General features: G+C 45.5%; 1 protein-coding gene across 1 annotated transcript in view; it reads left to right on the top strand.

Moving 5' to 3' along the window:
- GLB1 (galactosidase beta 1) overlaps nt 1-8262 on the top strand; it is a 112860-nt gene extending 104598 nt beyond the window's left edge. Inside the window, 2 exon segments of the mRNA XM_023214668.2 lie at nt 7644-7905; nt 7908-8262. Coding sequence (XP_023070436.1) covers nt 7644-7905; nt 7908-7942 — 297 coding nt within the window. The 3' untranslated portion in view covers nt 7943-8262.
- Nucleotides 8263-18043: the final 9781 nt, after the last annotated feature.

Here is an 18043-nt window from a genome sequence, read left to right as displayed (position 1 = left end):
ACGGATAGGATAGTTATAGGGGCACGGATAGGATAGTTATAGGGGCATGGATAGGATAGTTATAGGGGCATGGTGGCACCTGCAGTCGCAGCTACCTGGTGAGAGGTGGGAGGATTGCTTCTCCTGACTTGCGTGCCCAAACTTCTCCTGGTTTTCCTCCCTCTCTTTGTTCCGTCTCAGGCTTCTCTCTCAGCTTCTATGTTGCAGTCCTCAGGACTTGGTCCTGGGCTCTCTTCTTACACTTTTGGGGGATGTCGTCCTCACAGATGTGCTGGACATGCTCACGTTTCCTTTTCCAGCTCCGCTCTTACAAGACTCTGGAGCCCACCTTTGGGGGTCTCATAGGCACCTCCAGCCTGATAGGTATAAAACAGAACTCTCTCCCTGTTACCCCTGAAAGCTGCTCTTCTGCTGGAGACGTGGTCCAGGGAGAAGGAACAGAGCTGGACTTGAGTGTGGCAGTAGGGAGGGAGGGCGGTCCAGATTCGGGAAATAATAATAGTACCAGCCACATCTGAGAGCTTACCATGTGCTGGCCACTGTACCGAGTGCTCACAGGTGTCTTCTCAGCCAGCTGTTCTCAGCAGTCCTGAGAAAGGCACAGACATGGCTGAGGGAGCCCCAATGGGATTTGGTGATTGATCAGTGAAAGCAGAACTAAGTAGTGGATGGCTCTACTATTTTTAAATTGAGTTTTTAAACGTCACTCACTTTCCTGAGAAGTAGCATGCTTAGGCACCTTCTGACCATGGAGATGTGTATCGGTTAGCTTCTGCTGCAAAACGAGTCACCCAAAATTTAGTGGATTAAAACAGCAGCAGTTTATTTAGTTCACTATTTTAAGTATTGGCAGACCAAGTGGTGGTTTTGCTGGTCTCAGCTGGGCATGACCACCTGGGTGTTAGCCATCTGTCAGCTGAGGCAACAGAGAAGATGAGACCACGTCTCTTTCATCATCCAGCAAGCTAGCCTGGGCTTGTTCACATGGCGACTGAGCAGCGTTCAAAGAAAGAATGCAAATGCTCAAGGCATCTTAAGGCCCAAGTCAGGATTCACATGTCGCTTCTTCCACGTTGTTTGGCCAAAATATGTCACTAGACCAGCCAGATCCAAGGAATGGAGAAACATATTCTACTCCTTTTTTTTTTTTTTTTTGAAATGGAGTCTCACTCTGTCACCCAAGCTGGAGTGCGGTGACACAATCTCAGCTCATTGCAACCTCTACCTCCCGGGTTCAAGCGATCCTCCTGCCTCAGCCTCCTGAGTAGCTGGGATTACAGGCGTGTGCCACCACACCTGGCTGACTTTTGTATTTTTAGTAGAGTTGGGGTTTCACCATGTAGGCCGGGCTAGTCTGGAACTCCTGACCTCAGGTGATCCACCCGCCTTGGCCTCCCAAAGTGCTGGGATTACAGGAGTGAGCCACCGTCCCCAGCCAGATTCTACTTCTTGATAGACGGAACCACTAAGAATTGGGGCCATCTTTTCAATATGCCACAGGTCTTAACACTATTGGACCCTACTTTCATCCTAAATTTGATATGCCTGTTAAACTTCTTTTTTATCTAATTTGTAATTACGCTTACATCCTACAAGACCGACTATTTCCATCTAATTCACTGTTTCCAGTCACAAGTCCCGTGAGCTTTGAAACTAGACCATCAGACTTCTCTCAACAAATATTATATTAATTTAGTAACAAAACTTCTTAGAACTTTTGTAAATGAGTAAATAGGCTAGAAGTGAAAGAAGGTCTCCTACAATTTTTAGGTTGTGAACTTTATAAAAAGTATGACATAAGGCAGTAGTTTTTGCTTATCAGTTCCTAGCTTGGTGCCAGATATGTGAAGTGGTTTGACGACTGTTGTTAGGTGAGCGTTATATTAAAAAGGTCTAGCAATGGTGGAACTGTTGGGAGTTGAGAAGGAAAAAGAATTTTTATTTGGGATTTCTGAGAAGTGATCTATCTTTTATGCTATTATTGTATGCATTTGATGGCTTCAGTTCTATTTGGATCTGTCCCAAACTATAGAGAAACTATAAAGTTATTTAACGTTATTACTCTAAGACTGAGGAGGAAGCTGCAGAGCCCTTTGGGGTTCTGAAGGAAGGGGAGAATTAATCTTCTCCTGTGGATTTCAGTGAGATCTATTTAACATTTTATTTCTAAGCAAGCCTTGTGAGAGGCTTTTACCTGTTTTCTTTTCAATTCTCCTCTTTTTCTTCTCTTTCTCCCAGGTGAGCATCATAGTGATCCATGAGCTGTGTGTGTGAGAGCCTTTAACTTTGGGAACTAACTGGACCTTTGTCTTTTCCATTTTAAGTCCTGCAAGTGTGTAAATGTTTTCTTTCAGAGAGTGACAAAGGCAGCATTCACCCTAAGCTTATTGTTGCTTTTAAAGGAGCTCCCAAAAATGTGTGGAAAATTTTAAACTACAACTTAAAACAATAGTGAGACGAGGCACAGAGGCTCACACCTGTAATCCCAGCACTTTGGGAGGTGAAAGCAGGAGGATCTCTTGAGGCCAGGAGTTGGAGACAAGCCTGGGCAACATAGTGAGTGAGATTCTATGTCTGTTTTAAAAAATGGTTTTTAAGTTAGCTGGCCGTGATGACTAACAACAACACGTGCTGGCCTCCCCCCTGACAAATAGTTTCACACCTGTAGTCCCAGCTACTCGGGAGGCTGACACAGGAGGATCGCTTGAGTCCAAGAATTCGAGGCTGCAGTGAGCTATGATAGTGCGGCTGCAGTCCAGTCTGAATGACAGAGTGAGACCCTGTCTCAGAAGGGAGGGAGGGAGGGAGGGAGGAAAAGGAAGGAAACAAAACTTTTGTTTTAAATTCCATTTATCCAGATAGTTTAAAACAGACAGACAAACACATGAATCTGTCTGATCAACAAAAAAGTAGGTCAGGCATTTCCAGGAACCTCATATTTATGAAACTATTATTATTGCCTTGGTGATTACAGCAAAGGGTGGGGAGTCTGCCAGGGTCAAGCCATGGTCAGAGAAAGTCACTTTGTCATGGAACTATTTTAACTGAGACTGCCTTAGGCAGCCCCGGAAACCACTGGTGTTCACTGTATAGACGTGTGGCCCCCACGGGGCTAACTTCATTAAGAGTGTATCAACTTTTAGATCATATTCAGCAACACACGCATACCTCCCCACCAAAAATAATTGCAAAAGCATAACTTTTTAAAGAGAAATAAAAATCAATGTATATATTTTTTAAATAGAATTTTTAAAGTTAAATTATATTAATGTGTTTTTCATTGGTTCTAATCAAGGAGGGAAGGCAAATGTTTTTCTTTGAGTGAACAATATTCTTTAAAACTCTTAAACTGGGAGCAGAGGAACGTGAAGAATTCTTTCAGAAGGGCTTCACGTCACCTCTTCAGTGAATCTTTTCTTGGCAGAATTATCACCAAGTATCAGCAGCAGCCATGAGTGCTACTAAGTGTATATTGAGTATCACTCTCTTGCATGCGGAGAATCTCGCCTCAAACAAAATGGACAAAGCCTTTCCCTTCCTAAAGCCTGTGTTATAGCTGGAAATAGCTCCTGAACTAGTCATCAAACAGAAGATATGAATTTCAAATCATGATAATAACTAGAAGAAAAAGAAAAAATTAAATGATAGTGAGTGACTTGGAATGGAAAACCCAGCATTAAGGAGGAGAATCGTGGCCCTGCCTGAGTGATGAGAAGGCTTCAGGTCAAGGTGAATAGTGTTCGCTCATGGCGACGAGCTGATGCCTAAGTGAGACTAACTTAAAGTAATTGGGGAGCTGTGTGTGGTGGTGCACATCTGAAGACCTAGCTTCTTGGGAAGCTGAGGCAGAAGGCTGTATTGTGCTAGAATTGTGCCTGTGAATAGCGACTGGACTCCAACATAGCCCGAGAGAGAGAGAGAGAAGAAAGGAAAGAAAGAAAAGTAGTGGAGGGTGGAGCAAGGGGGAGTGCGGCAGAGACAAGGAGGAAAGGATGAAGGTATGGGCTGTGGACCACAGGAAGGAGGTTAGAAACAGAAATGTGTGAAAAGCATCCTATTTTCACTTTGGCAGCTATGCAGAGCCTAGATTCTAGAGTTAATAGAGTCAGGAGACTATGAGGAAGCTGCAGCAGTCTAAGACAAGGTTGATTTATGACTTGCTCTGGAAGTCAGGCTGTGAGGATGGAGAGAAATGGAGAGATCATGGTCTAATGATGAAGTCACTAGGATCTCACCATACCTTAGCTCTGTAGTCCAGTGCAGTAGCTTCTTGTGTAACACTGTTTTTGTTTTGTTTTGTTTGTTTCAAACTGAGTCTTGCTCTATCACCAGACTGAGTGCAGTGGTGCAATCTCAGCTCACTGCAACCTCCACCTTCCAGGTTCAAGCAATTCCCCTGCCTCAGCCTCCTGAGTAGCTGGGATTACAGGCACCTGCCACCATGCCTGGCTAATTTTTATACTTTTAGTAGAGACAGGGTTTCACCATGTTGGCCAGGCTGGTCTCAAACTCCTGACCCCAAGTGTTTTGTCCTCCTTGGCTTCCCAAAGTACTGGGATTCCAGACGTGAGCCACCACACCTGGCCTTGTATAATATTCTTTATAAGAATGTTCATTTTTAACCACATGTGGTTAAGTTTAAATTAATTAAATGTGAAAATTCAATTCCTCCTTCACACTTTTTAAAAAACTAGCTACTCTTTACAGTATCACTAAAATTGGACACAGGCATATCCCATGACCCAGCAATTCCATTCCTAGCATTCCCCTCCTGTAGGAAACATGTGCATGGCCAGGTGTGGTGGCTCACGCCTGTAATCCCAGCATTTTGGGAGGCTGAGGTGGGAAGATCACTTGAGACCAGGAGTTTGAGACCAGCCTGGGCAACATGGCAAAACACCATCTCTAAAAAAAATACAAAAATTAGCCAGGCATGGTGGGGCATGCCTGTAGTCCCAGCTATGTGGGAGGTTAAGCTGGGAGGTTGACACTAGTGAGCCTTGATGGTGCCACTGCATTCTAACCTGGGTGTCTGGAGTGAGACCTTGCCTCAAAAAGGAAAAAAAGAAGAAAAAAGCCAGGCTTGGAGGCTCATGCCTGTAATCCCAATACTTTGGGAGGCCGAGGTGGGTGGATCTCTTGAGGCCAAGAGTCGGAGACCAGCCTGGGCAACACGGCAAAACCCATCTCTACCAAAAATACAAAAATTAGCTGGGCATGGTGGTGCACGCCTGTATTCCCAGCTACTCAGGAGGCGGAGGAACAAGAAGCTCTTGAACTTGGGAGGTGGAGGCTGCAGTGAGCCAGGATTGCACCACTGCACCCAGAGCAATGGTTGCTGCTTCCCTCCACCTTCCCAATCTCAAGCAAGGGCCCCTTCTGACCAACACTTACCCAGAACCATCCAGGGAAGGGGATCCAGGGAAAACAATTTCCAGCTTACCTACCAGGTGCACAGTCCACCCAGCGTATGAGGGCCCATCTCTTGGATGCTTATGAAATGGAACTGGAGGTTTGAGAAAGGACCAAACCTCCACTCTGATCACCTGCTATTTGGTCAGGAGTTGGCTTGGCCCGTGTCCTGAGCACAGCATGAAGCTTGTAGTCATGCGTGCCATTCCTTGGGTGCTGCTCACGAAGACCTCCCACTTCTCTGTCTTCCCCCTTGACCGCAAAAGTAAAGTGCTACTGTTCTCTAATACTGCAAAAACAAGGCACCAGCAGATTTGAAGCTGATAAAAACCTGGTAAAGCTGTCATTGTATATACCTTTTAGGATGGAATGAGATAACATATCCCAGCGTAAAAACAAGAGTGAAATAGTTCTGAGAACTGTGAAACTGTCATCCTCTTTCTAAATGACTTAATCCAACAGACAGGTGGTTTTTAATCACGGACCCCCTTCTTTTGTAGGCATGTGAACACCAATATCTTTTCACTTGAATCATGTAAGGAGTGCTACCACTTACAGGCCACGCACTGTTCCTTCATCATCATTGTCCCCAGTGACCGATATGAAAAATTGAGTTGAGACCTGTCCAAGGTCAGACAGCTAGTAAGTGGTAGGACACAGATATGAACCCAGGTAGGAGATTCAGAAGGATCTAAAATAAAGGGGGCACTTGGAGGCTGAAAAATACCCAAACATAAGAAGACTGAAGATCCCTGGGGTGAGCAGCAGTAGTAGTGTTGCAGAACGTGATGAGGATTAGGGCTCAGCAGGTGTCAGCCATGGCTGGGCCTCCTCCAGGCTGTCTCCTAGGATATCTGGGCCATTGCGGGTTGCAGTTTCTTTCCTGCCTCCCTCCCTTCTTCCATTCCTCTTTCCTATTCCTTCTCCCTTTATGTTTTCCTTTCTTCTCCCAGATTTTCTCTTTCTTTTGCATGTATGTGATCTCCCCTTCTTCACTTTCTTTCTTCGTAATAGAATGTTCCATCTAGTTAGCCAACTGTTGATCCTTGCCTTTAGCTTTGAGCAATTTTTTTTTGTTTTTCTTGAGACGCAGTCTTGCTCTGTCACCACCCAGGCTAGAGTGCAGTGGCGCAATCTCAGCCCACTGCAACGTCTGCCTCCCCGGGTTCAAGTGATTCTCTTGCCCCCAGGCTCCTGAGTAACTGGGTTTACAGGCATGTGCCACCACACCCGGCTAATTTTTGTATTTTTAGTAGAGACGGGTTTTCACCATGTTGGCCAGGCTGGTCTCGAACTCCTGACCTCAGGTGATCTGCCCGCCTTGGCCTCCCAAAGTGTTGGGATTACAGGCATGAACGACTGCCCTCAGCCCCTTTGAGCAAATTTTAGCACATACAGAGAGGCTGTGTAGACAAAGCTAAACATGGTCCCTGTTTTTTAGGAGTTTATCCTCCACTTCCAGTTTTGTTATGGGAAGCAGCTTCCCCTACTCACAGAAATTGGTTATGCAGCCTATAGCATCACCTCTGCTCCTGAACCAAACATGGAATCCACACCCTAACTCTGAGGGTGCCTGTAAGAGTCATTAAAACACAGCAGTAATGTAGATACCCAACTGGATGAGCCTCTTCCTCTCCCTCACCCAAACCCCGTATCCCTCTTGAGGGGTTGTTTTGGGGACCACTCCTGGTACCTGTCTGACCTCAGGATGCAGGCCCTGGAGTCCTGTGTGCCCTGTGTTCACCGGGTGTGCAGCAGATGGTGAGGTCAAGACCTGCCTCTAGGAAAAGAGAATGAAGAAGGAAAAGATCTATTTAAGGAAGCAGTTCAGCAGTTGTCTTCTGTGTACAGAAAAGTCAGGGAGAGGCTGGTCTGTGGGGACAGGCAGCACCCTGGAACCGGGATGAAATTCAGAAACTTCCACACTGTTCTCTGGTACTGACATCTGTGGCCACTGAAGTCTGTCAGAGGGACCAAACCTGTATTTTCCTGAAGCAAGAGTGGGTCTTTGGGGCAAGTTTTTGTTATCCCCCATCCACCTTATTCCCACCTTGGCCAGTTATCTCAGCAGGAAGCTGAAACCAAGGCTGGCATGGGCCTGGCTGTCAGCCCCGCCTTTCTGGGGGCATTTCTTTCCTCCATTGCTGCTGACCTGCCCTACATCAGGGCCCCCACCTTCCTCAGGGCTTTCGCTGCATCTGGGGTTGATGGTCTCGTCTCTGTCTCTCCAGGGCCAGGTCTGGATTAATGGCTTTAACCTTGGCCGCTATTGGCCAGCCCGGGGCCCTCAGTTGACCTTGTTTGTGCCCCAGCACATCCTGATGACCTCGGCCCCAAACACCATCACCGTGCTGGAACTGGAGCGGGCACCCTGCAGCAGTGATGGTCCAGAACTGTGTGCTGTGGAGTTCGTGGACAGGCCAGCTATTGGCTCATCTCAGATCTACGATCATCTCTCCAAACCTGTTGAGCAAAGACCCATGCCCCCACCCCCGCAAAAAACAAAGATTCATGGCCGGAGCATGTATGATGATGAAAGCCTGTGACTTTGAGGGATTCTACCCTGAACGTACCTCCCAGATCCTCCCTGTCATGCCACATTGCACTGATTGGAGTGTGGAATTGGAAAAGGAATTTCGGATGTGGATTTTCACCTGAGGTTTCCCTGCATCCCTGCAGTGCCAAAGCCCCACCTTCAGGGACCACCTGGAATGTGTGAGGGGCTAACAGCACAGCAATGTGCATACATATCTGCAGGGTTGGAATGGGAGCTTTAAAGGTGGTAGTGATTTGTATTTTGGAAGAATCATGTTGCCTTTTTGTTAAATAAAATCTGTACTCAAATGATAATGTCACTGTTTTTAATGTGCAGGTATTAAATTATATGGTCTGACTTAAATCATAACTAGACTTGAGTGGGCTGAATAAACCACTTCACTAACTTGAAGTTCAAAAGGATGGAAAATAGTCTTTGTTTGATCTGCGGACTGCTGCTTTTCTGATCGTTATTTGGCTTGCTTTTGGATTAGATAACCGACAAATACAGCTCAAAACAATTATGCAAACAATCTAAGGGATTAACAGTTGCACAGTGTACGTAGTATGGTGTATCTACATAGAAGCATAGTATTTTAGCCACTAAAATGGTGAGAGATCTATACTTATATGCAAATGTCCTGATACATGAAAAATAGATTACCTTAAATTGGATCCCATTTTGTGTGTTTCAACATAAGAACTTCGCATATTCACACAGTACAGGCCTATACACATATCAGTAGTTAGGCATGCACGTGTGTGTGTGCTGTGTATGTGCACAGATAGGAAAGGACATGGTGTGTCTGATATTCCCGTCCTGACATGGAACAGTAGCTCTCATTTGTCAAGGACTTGTTCTATGCCGTGCACGGTTCTGAGGGTATGTTTAACTCATTTGCCCCTCACAAGAACACTGAGGAATATACTGTCATCCTGCCAGTTTACCAGATCTCACAGATGTACATGGCAAGACAGGGTTTGAGCCCAGGTAGTCTGGCTCTAGTGTCTGGGTATATATTGCATACACAGAATATTAATACATGCTTGTGTTGCACAAGAAAGGTTAGGAACAACTTTAAAATGTTCATATAATTATATCTGGATGGTAAGTATTTGAGAGATTGCTTGCTTTTTCTTATCTGTATTTTTAATTATATACCAAGAATATTTTTTTTTTTTTTTTTTTTTTTTTTTTTTTTTTTTTGAGGCTGGGTCTTGCTCTGTTGCCCAGGCTGAAGTTCAATGGCACGATCGTAGCTCATTGCAGCCTTGAATTCCTGGCGTCAAGTGATCCTCCTGTCTTGACCTCCCAAAGTTCTGGGATTACAGTTATGAACCTCTGCACCCAGCCCTGTAGGGTTTTTTTGTGTGTGTGTTTTTTAAGGAGGGAGAAAGGAACGTTTTTTTTATGTCAATCTGTAATGTTTTCTTGGTGGTATATTTTTCCCTCTCTCATAGGCACAAATAATAAATATCTGAGGTTGAACAGTGAGTCTTTAAATGCTGGTTGAGCTGCAGGTGGCATAGATGAGCTGAAACAAACACTGGAACTTAGTTGAGGACATTGAGGACGTTTTTCCGTAGTACCTTTTTCTAGATGTTCTGCACCATTTGATGTTCGGGCAGATCACCGGGCGAAGGAGGTTCTACATGGACCATTACCATCATTTCATTACTCCTCCACTGCACAGTTACCAAAAACACAAAATGATACTCAAGAACCATGGCCAAACAGTGATAAGCTTTGGAAAGAAATGTGAAGTGACTCCTTTAAAGGAGTGTGTGCATGTGTACATTGGTGAATTGCAGTTCCCCTGCTCCAGAGACAAGCAGAGAATCTCCAGAAGGCATGAGCAGTGGAGTGTGGTCGCCTCATCAACGTGTACACTTGCCTTGTATGTCTCTCATTCAGTCTTCAGAACTACACTGTCAGGTCAAGTAGCAATAAATCCATTTTACAGTTGAAAATATTTAAAACTTTGGCAAGAGGCAGAGTTGATTTCAAACCTGGCCCTCCTCCCTCCAAAGCCAGAATGTTTTATCTTATCAGTGTGAGGGAATTTGGATGGGTTTTCCCACCTACAGCACTCTGCCACCCCTTACCCAGGAAGTTTTTGGAAAACAGAATCTTTTTTTTTTTTTTTTTGAAACAGAGTCTCGCTCTGTTGCCGAGGCTGGAGTGCAGTGACGTGATCTCGGCTCACTGCAACCTTCGTCTCCCGGGTTCAAGCAATTCTCCTGCCTCAGCCTCCGGAGTAGCTGGGATTACAGGCGTGCATCCCCATACCCAGCTAATTTTTGTATTTTTAGCAGAGACGGGGTTTTGCCATGTTGGCCAGGCTGGTCTCAGACTCCTGACCTCAGGTTATCTGCCCACCTGGGCCTCCCAAATTGCTGGGATTACAGGCATGAGCCACTGCACCTGGCCAGAAAACAGACTCTTAATACATAGATAGTGCCACCTGGACTCTGGACTCGACTCAACCCTTCCAACTCTATGCTGCCTGTCATGGGCACACATTTTGCCTGCTACAGTGTTCTTCCTAAAATAAGATGTACCTTCAGCCATTCCTGATTTCTCTGAATAACCTTATTTCAGATCTGTCCACGAATTGATTGAAAATGTAACTCTCTCTATGGATGCTACCTTTGGAAAATAATAAGGGGAGTACCTTTATTACCTACTATCTAAACCTTTTATATGAAATTTATCTTTGAGCCACCGTGCCCGGCCTCACAATATACAGTCATTTGTGTCTGATCTCTCTCATTTAGCATACCATGAGATTTGTTCCATGTTGTAGCATGTTCAGGAATGTGTTCCTGTGTGTTGCTGAGTCACATTCCATTGTGTGAATGTACCATATTTTGTTTATCCATTTGCCAGCTGATGCGCATTTGAATGGTTTCCAGTTTTGACTATTATGAAGAATGCTGATATGAACATCCATATACAGTTCTTTGTGTAGTCATCCGTTTTCATTTCCCTTGGACAGATACTCATGAGTGGGATTGTTTAGTCATACAGTAATTTATATTGAACTGTTTAAGGAACTATTAAACAATTTCAGAATATCTTTTTTGAAGACAGTGAATAATGAAGAGGCAGAATTACCCTTAGACCTGTAATCCCAGCACTTTGGGAGGCCGAGTTCGTGGATTGCTTGAGCCCAGGAATTCGAGACCAGGCTGGGCAATATGGCAAGACCTCATCTCCACTAAAAATACTAAAATTAGGCCAGGCGTAGTGACTCACACCTGCAATCCAAGCACTTTGGGCTGAAGCAGGTGGATCATCTGAGGTCAGGAGTTCGAGACCAGCCTGGCCAACATGGTGAAACCCCATCTCTACTAAAAAATACAAAACTTAGCCGGGCATGGTGGCAGACACCTGTAATCCCAGTTACTCAGGAGGCCAAGGCAGGGGAATCGCCTGAAAGCGGGAGGCAGAGGTTGCGGGGAGCCAAGATTGTGCCACTGCACTCCAGCCTGGGTGGTAAGAGTGACATTCCGTCTCAAAACAAACAAAACAAAAATTAGCTGGATGTGGTGGTGCATGCCTGTAGTCCTAGCTACTCAAGAGGCTGAGGTATCGCTTGAGCCCGGGAGGCAGAGGTTGCAGTGAGCTGAAATCCCACCACTGCGTTCCAACCTGGGTGGCAGGGCCAGACCTGTCTCAAAAAAAAAGAAGAATTACACTTAGAATTTGCAGACTTATCATCTCTCCTGTCCTCTCTCTCTTCCCTTCTCCACCTTACACTACCTACTTTCTTTATCTGTCATTGTCAGTCTGTTTATCTTTGTTTCTCAGTAAATCCAGTTTATTCAGAATGAAATTGTTTAGTGCTAATCCGAGGTGGGGTTTTTTTTCATTGTTTCCCCAACAAGAAATATATCTTCTGTCAAATGACACAAATAGGAAATGATCTCATGTGGTCTTTATTTCTCTCCTTTATGAAAAAGAAGTCATTTTCTGAAATCACCGTTTGAGTCAGTCTGAGGGGTCCTGACTGCTCTGTGGTAGCACACACAGCCAGTGTGGAGCATCAGCACATGGGCTGCAAGGAAAGTTGCCCTGATGTCCAGACAGTGGGGCCAGGTGGTTTCTGGGTTTTGGCCTAGCCCCTGCTCTTGGTCTGACTGAGCAATACTTCCCCAGGTGTCCCTTGCCCTTCAGCCCACTGGCCCTGACCTTTGTTAGAAGTGGATGCCCAGCAGCTTTCTGGTTGTCTGCAAATGCCCGGTGAAGATTCTGAACTGATTCCTCACCAGACAGTTGCTCTACTTGCACCGCAAGGGGCTTTCCCACATGTGAGCAGGCCTCCCACCAGCTTAATTCCTCCAAACTCCCAAACCAGCAGCACTGTCTCCTAAGATACAACAGGACAGGCTTTGGGGCGAGAAACCCAGGGTCACGTTCCTGCTCCATCACTTTCCATCAGCACGGTCTCGGGCAAGGGAATCGTGTAAGTCTAAATTTCTTATTCTCCTAAATGTGGTGCCCACCTTGTGGGGTTTTAAAATTAAATGAGGTCACCATAAAAGTACCTTGTATAGCATTTGCCATGTAGTAGCTGCTTACTAAATGCTAGTTTGAGTCTTTCCTATCATATTCTACCACAGAAGCAGGTAACTGATCATCTAGAAACCTCGGGGACAAGAGGGAAGAAATGACACCTAGGATGCTCCATCCTTTCCCTGCATCCCTTTGTGTTCCATTCGACAATTTGGTTCTCCTCCTGACCAGCCACTGTGCTTAGCTGAGGACACAAAGGTGAAGGAGACAGTCTATTATAAAACATGACACAGACCAGACCCGAAAGAGAGGAAGAGGTGCTGTAGAAAAGGTGAAGGGGCATCATTCACCAAGCCTCTCCAGCATTAACCAGAGACTGCTTGAGGACAGCGTGAGCCTACGGAAAAGACACGAGATCCAGGGTTTGGACTTAAAGTCCCCAGTGTGGACTTCTTCAGTGCTCTGCTTCCTAAAGATTCTGTTGGCTTGTTCTCAAAACGTAAGCAACTTTCCAGTGCCAACATATTGAATTCCTTGCCCACAGGACATTTCTCATCATTGTGTGCTGCAATGTGTGCTGTTGTCTGTTGCTGCATAATAAACCAGTAAGTCTGCTTAAATGGCATAGAAGCAACTCTTTTGTTATGCACATGATTCTATGGATCAGGAATTTGGATAGCCCAGCAAGATGGCTTGTCTTTTCTGTGACGTTGGGGCTTCTGCTGGGTACCAGAACCATCTGGCAATTCCTTCACTCACTTGCCTGGTGTTTGGGCCGGGATGACTTGAAGTTTAAGGTCACTTAGGACGGTCAACAGAGCATCTACAAGTGATCTTTCCATGTGACTCAGGCTTCTTATAACACAGTAGCTGGGTTCTGATGGCATGTTCCAGAAAGGAGCTTCCAGAGAGTGAACACTGCAACAGAAGCAGGTGGAAGCTGCATGGCCCTTTAAGGCCTAGATGCAGAAGTCACATAACATCAGTCCACTGTACTCTACTGGTCAAAACAGTCATAACCCAGATTCAAGGGGAGGAAACACAGACCCCCATTCTTTGATGGGAGAAATGACAAAGAATTGGTGGCCATTTTTAAGAAATCATCACATGTGCACCCAGTGCTGTGTTGTAGCACACTCCAATTTGTGTATTTCTGTCCACTCCACTAAAGATCTGAAAGGCCAGAAAGCATGAATTGAGGTCCAAGGCCCCACTGGTAAGGAACAGGAGGCCATTGGCTAAGTGGTTCATTTAGCCTGTGTTTAGTGAATTGGATCCCTTTGTCTCTTTTGCAGATTGCCAGGCCCCTGGTGGTCTCACCAGATATTAACTGAGGGGAGTTGACACCGGCAGGAAATCCACTGTGTGAACTCTCGAACAGAATCTGTGGAGGTATGAGATGCTGGACGCTGCATACAAAGCTCTGTGCGGTTTCTTTGTTTCTTATCTTTGGGTGAAATCTTTTGATTTGATTTCTGATCAAGAGGTGCAGTCTGTCCAATGGACTTCAACTTTCTTTAATTTTTACTAAGCAATAGGATCTTTTTTTTTTTTTTTGAGACAGAGTCTCACTCTGTCGCCCAGGCTGGAGTGCAGTGGCACGATCTTGGCTCACTGCAAGCTCCGCCTCCCAGGTTCACGCCATTCTCCTGCCTCAGCCTCCTGAGTAGCTGGGACTACAGGTGCCCGCCAGCACGCCTGGCTAATTTTTTTGTATTTTTTTAGTAGAGACGGGGTTTCACCGTGTTAGCCAGGATGTTTTCAATTTCCTGACCTCGTGATCCACCCGCCTCGGCCTTCCAAACTGCTGGGATTACAGGTGTGAGCCACCGCACCCGGCCGCAATAGGATCTTTTTACCAGAGTGCTTTGGCTGTCGTGGACCATCTGCGCTCTTTTCTGGGACCTTTGAAATCAGAAAGTGTCCCAAGAAGTGCCCAGTGAGGAGTCCCCAGGGTTTTAGGTCATATCCCTTCTAGTGTGATGGATAAGCCCCTCAGCATTTAACTATTTTAGTAGGTGGGTTTTGTTTTGTTTTTGTTTTTTCATTTACCCAATAGACATTCATTCAATACTTACTCTACAGCCCATGCCACCTGTGTAGGACACATTTCTTGCCCCTCAGGGAGCACACAGATCTATTAATGAACCATGCAGTATTGTGAGGGGTAGACAATGACAGGGATGAGATCAGAGTGCTGTGAGCATGCTGAATCCAGTCTTAGACTTGATGTGGAGCAGAGACTGCTCACGGCAGGCTTTCTGGAGTTGAGCCAGGTGAAGAATAAGAGAAGAAGGAGAAAAGATAGGCGTGAGTACAGCAGAAAGTGCTTCTCAGAGGGAAGCAGCATCTGCAGAGATCCAGGGTCTGGAAAGACAATGGAGAATTCCGGAAATTTGTGACATGCACCTCAGTCTGGCTGGGGTTGGAATGAACAGAGATGAGGCAGGAGAGATGCAGGGATCAGAGCTCTCTCCAACCAGACTGTAGTATCCTGAAAAATTGGTTATCTTCACACATCTTTTGTCCTCTGAAGTTTCTAGGTTCATGTCTTCAACTTTGATGGTGCTTAATAAGAATAATAACATTCATAAAGTGGCTTTAGTATGTTATTTTGCATACAGCATCTCATTCAATCTTTATAAGAACCTTTTGAAGAAATAGGGCAGGTGACATACAGCTCAATTTACAGTTTAGGAAAATCAAGAAGTTGGAAGAATTGTGATTTACACAAAATCAGGGGCCTGAAACTTGGACCCAAGTCTCTTGCCTCCAAATCCCACTCTCTTCTCACTATGCAGATTGCCTTGATTGAGCTGCAAGGAGAAAGTTTTGTACTGTATTTGAGAAAACTCACAACACAGAAGAACAATATTTCAGCCTTGTTGTCAGCATTTAACTATTTTAGTAGGTGGGTTTAGTAGCCCTGACAGATCAGGTCTAAGTTGTGGCCCCAGGTTTTGGTGATTGACTCATGAGTGTTGTGTGTGTCTCTGGTGAGCAGAATGCCCAGGATATGTGGGTCCCCAGTGGACACAGGTCAGGGAGCAAGCAATCCTCCACACTGGAAGATGGCTTGTTCACAAGGCTGGGCATCCCTCTCAGACAAAACCCACTATCATATCTCTTCTGGTTTAATTCATGTTTTGACACTCAGCAAATTCCCCAAGAATTTAGCTGAAGAGTTTCGTGAGCTGGAAGTGCCTCTGAAAGAAGTGAGCAGAGAGAATGTACACGGAACTTTATTCATAGTTGAGCAGGTAAATGATGACTCTCGGTTTTTCTCTGAAGGGGAGCTCTTCCTTGACGTGAAACAGGGGCTGAGGAGACATGAGAGAGGGCAGAGAAGCACCACAGACTGACATCAACCTGAGGCCTTCTGATGCTAAGAACATCACAACTTCCCTGGTGGGCCACTGGGTTCATCTGTCCACTGTCTGCCATGATCAGCAGATATCAACAAAGCATTTGCAAAGTCCAAAGAACACATATGGTAAAATACTCAAGAAACTCACCAAAGAGTTTATTTGTAGTGGACCAGAGGTCACTGTGCTGCTGCCAGCACCCCACCCCCCCCCCAGTGATCTTGATAAGTCTTTCATGGTTTTGTACTCCAAAATTGTGATTACCTGGAACCAAACCTTACCATGCCAAAGCCTTCCACTAGATGGGATTTTTGCAGTACTAAATATCTACAAGAAAAAAGAGCTAGATTGGAGACAGTTGTTAGGTGGAGGACTAGTTTTATCTAGCTTTCTATTAAAAGCTTCTGTGATTGCCTGATAGGCTGATAACAGGAAGGTATTATTGAAATACATATTACAGAGTCCTGTCCTGAAGTCACTGCAGATTCATCTCAGTTCATTGCAAACTCTGCAGAAGCCAACCTGGTTAAAAGATGGAATTCTGATTGCTCAGGAGACAGAAGTGGAGGATAAAGAAAAGAGACTGAAATAACGGTCTGGTTTTCTTTCCACTCTGGGCACCAGAATTTTGTCTCTTAATAGCTAGGAAGGAGCCACCCATCTCAAGAATTCAGATAGAGCAATGCTTTTGAGAGCAGCCAACTCTTCACTCTGATATAAAACCTCAGTGCCCATATTATCTGAATAGTAACAACATATGTAGAATGTGAATACCATACAGCAGATGTGAACTGAACTTTCAGTTCCTCCTCACTGAGCAGGACACTTCAACAATACATTGGTCCCAACTGTTTCTCTTTCTCTTAGTGACCCAATTTTGCCATTTGCTGCTCCCATGTTCTTTTTTATTTTTTTGAGACGGAGTCTCGCTCTGTCGCCCAGGCTGGAGTGCAGTGGCGCGATCTCGGCTCACTGCAAGCTCCACCTTCCGGTTCACGCCATTCTCCTGCCTCAGCCTCCCGAGAAGCTGGGACTACAGGTGCCCGCCACCTCGCCCAGCTAGTTTTTTGTATTTTTAGTAGAGACGGGGTTTCACTCTGTTAGCCAGGATGGTCTCCATCTCCTGACCTCGTGATCCGCCCACCTCAGCCTCCCAAAGTGCTGGGATTACAGGCGTGAGCCACCGCCCCCGTCCCCACCCCCCCCGTGTTCTTTTTTTTTTTTTTTTTGAGACAGAGTCTCGCTGTGTTGCCCAGGCTGGAGTGCAGGGGCCGGATCTCAGCTCACTGCAAGCTCCGCCTCCCGGGTTTACGCCATTCTCCTGCCTCAGCCTCCCGAGTAGCTGGGACTACAGGCGCCCGCCACCTCGCCCAGCTAGTTTTTTGTATTTTTTAGTAGAGACAGGGTTTCACCGTGTTAGCCAGGATGGTCTCGATCTCCTGACCTCATGATCCGCCCATCTCGGCCTCCCAAAGTGCTGGGATTACAGGCGTGAGCCACCGCGCCCGTCCCCACCCACCCCGTGTTCTTATACACTGAAATTTCCCCTTCTTCATTTCAGTGAGCCTATAACTTAAGTCCTTGGTCTTTGCACCTTAAAAGTCTCTAAGATCCATTCTTTTTTTTTTTTTTTTTTTTTTTTTGGAGATGGAGTCTTGCTCTGTCACCCAGGCTGTAGTGCAATGAAGTGATCTTGGCTTACTGCAACCTCCACCTCCTGGGTTCAAGTGATTCTCCTGCCTCAGCCTCTCAAGTAGCTGGGACTACAGGCATGCTCCACCACACCCAGCTAATTGTGTTGTATTTTTTAGTAAGATGGGGTTTCACCATGTCAGTCAGGTGGTCTTGAACTCCTGACCTCAAATGATTTGCCTGCCTCAGCCTCCCAAAGTCCTGGGATTACAGGCGTGAGCCACCATGCCCAGCCTCTAAGATTCATTCTTTATGGAAGTGTTATTAAGCTCCAATATTCTCTACAAAAATGCCTGTAGCCTGCATCTCTTTGCATCTCTTTGTTAAATGCCTGTAGCCTGCATCTCTTTGTTAAATCCAGGACAACTTTGATTCATTCATTAATTCATTCAACTATTAAGGTGTACCTAATACATGCTAAGCATTGAGATTAAAATGATAACCACTTAATCACCCTATCTCTCAGTCTCTTTTTTTTTTTTTTTTTTTTTTTTTTTTTGGGGGGGTCCCTCTCTGTCCC

This window comes from Piliocolobus tephrosceles, chromosome 2 (assembly GCF_002776525.5).
Source record: "Piliocolobus tephrosceles isolate RC106 chromosome 2, ASM277652v3, whole genome shotgun sequence".
NCBI lineage: Eukaryota > Metazoa > Chordata > Mammalia > Primates > Cercopithecidae > Piliocolobus > Piliocolobus tephrosceles.
The sequence above is the reverse complement of the archived record's forward strand: the minus strand, read 5'-3'. Positions and strand labels throughout refer to the sequence as shown.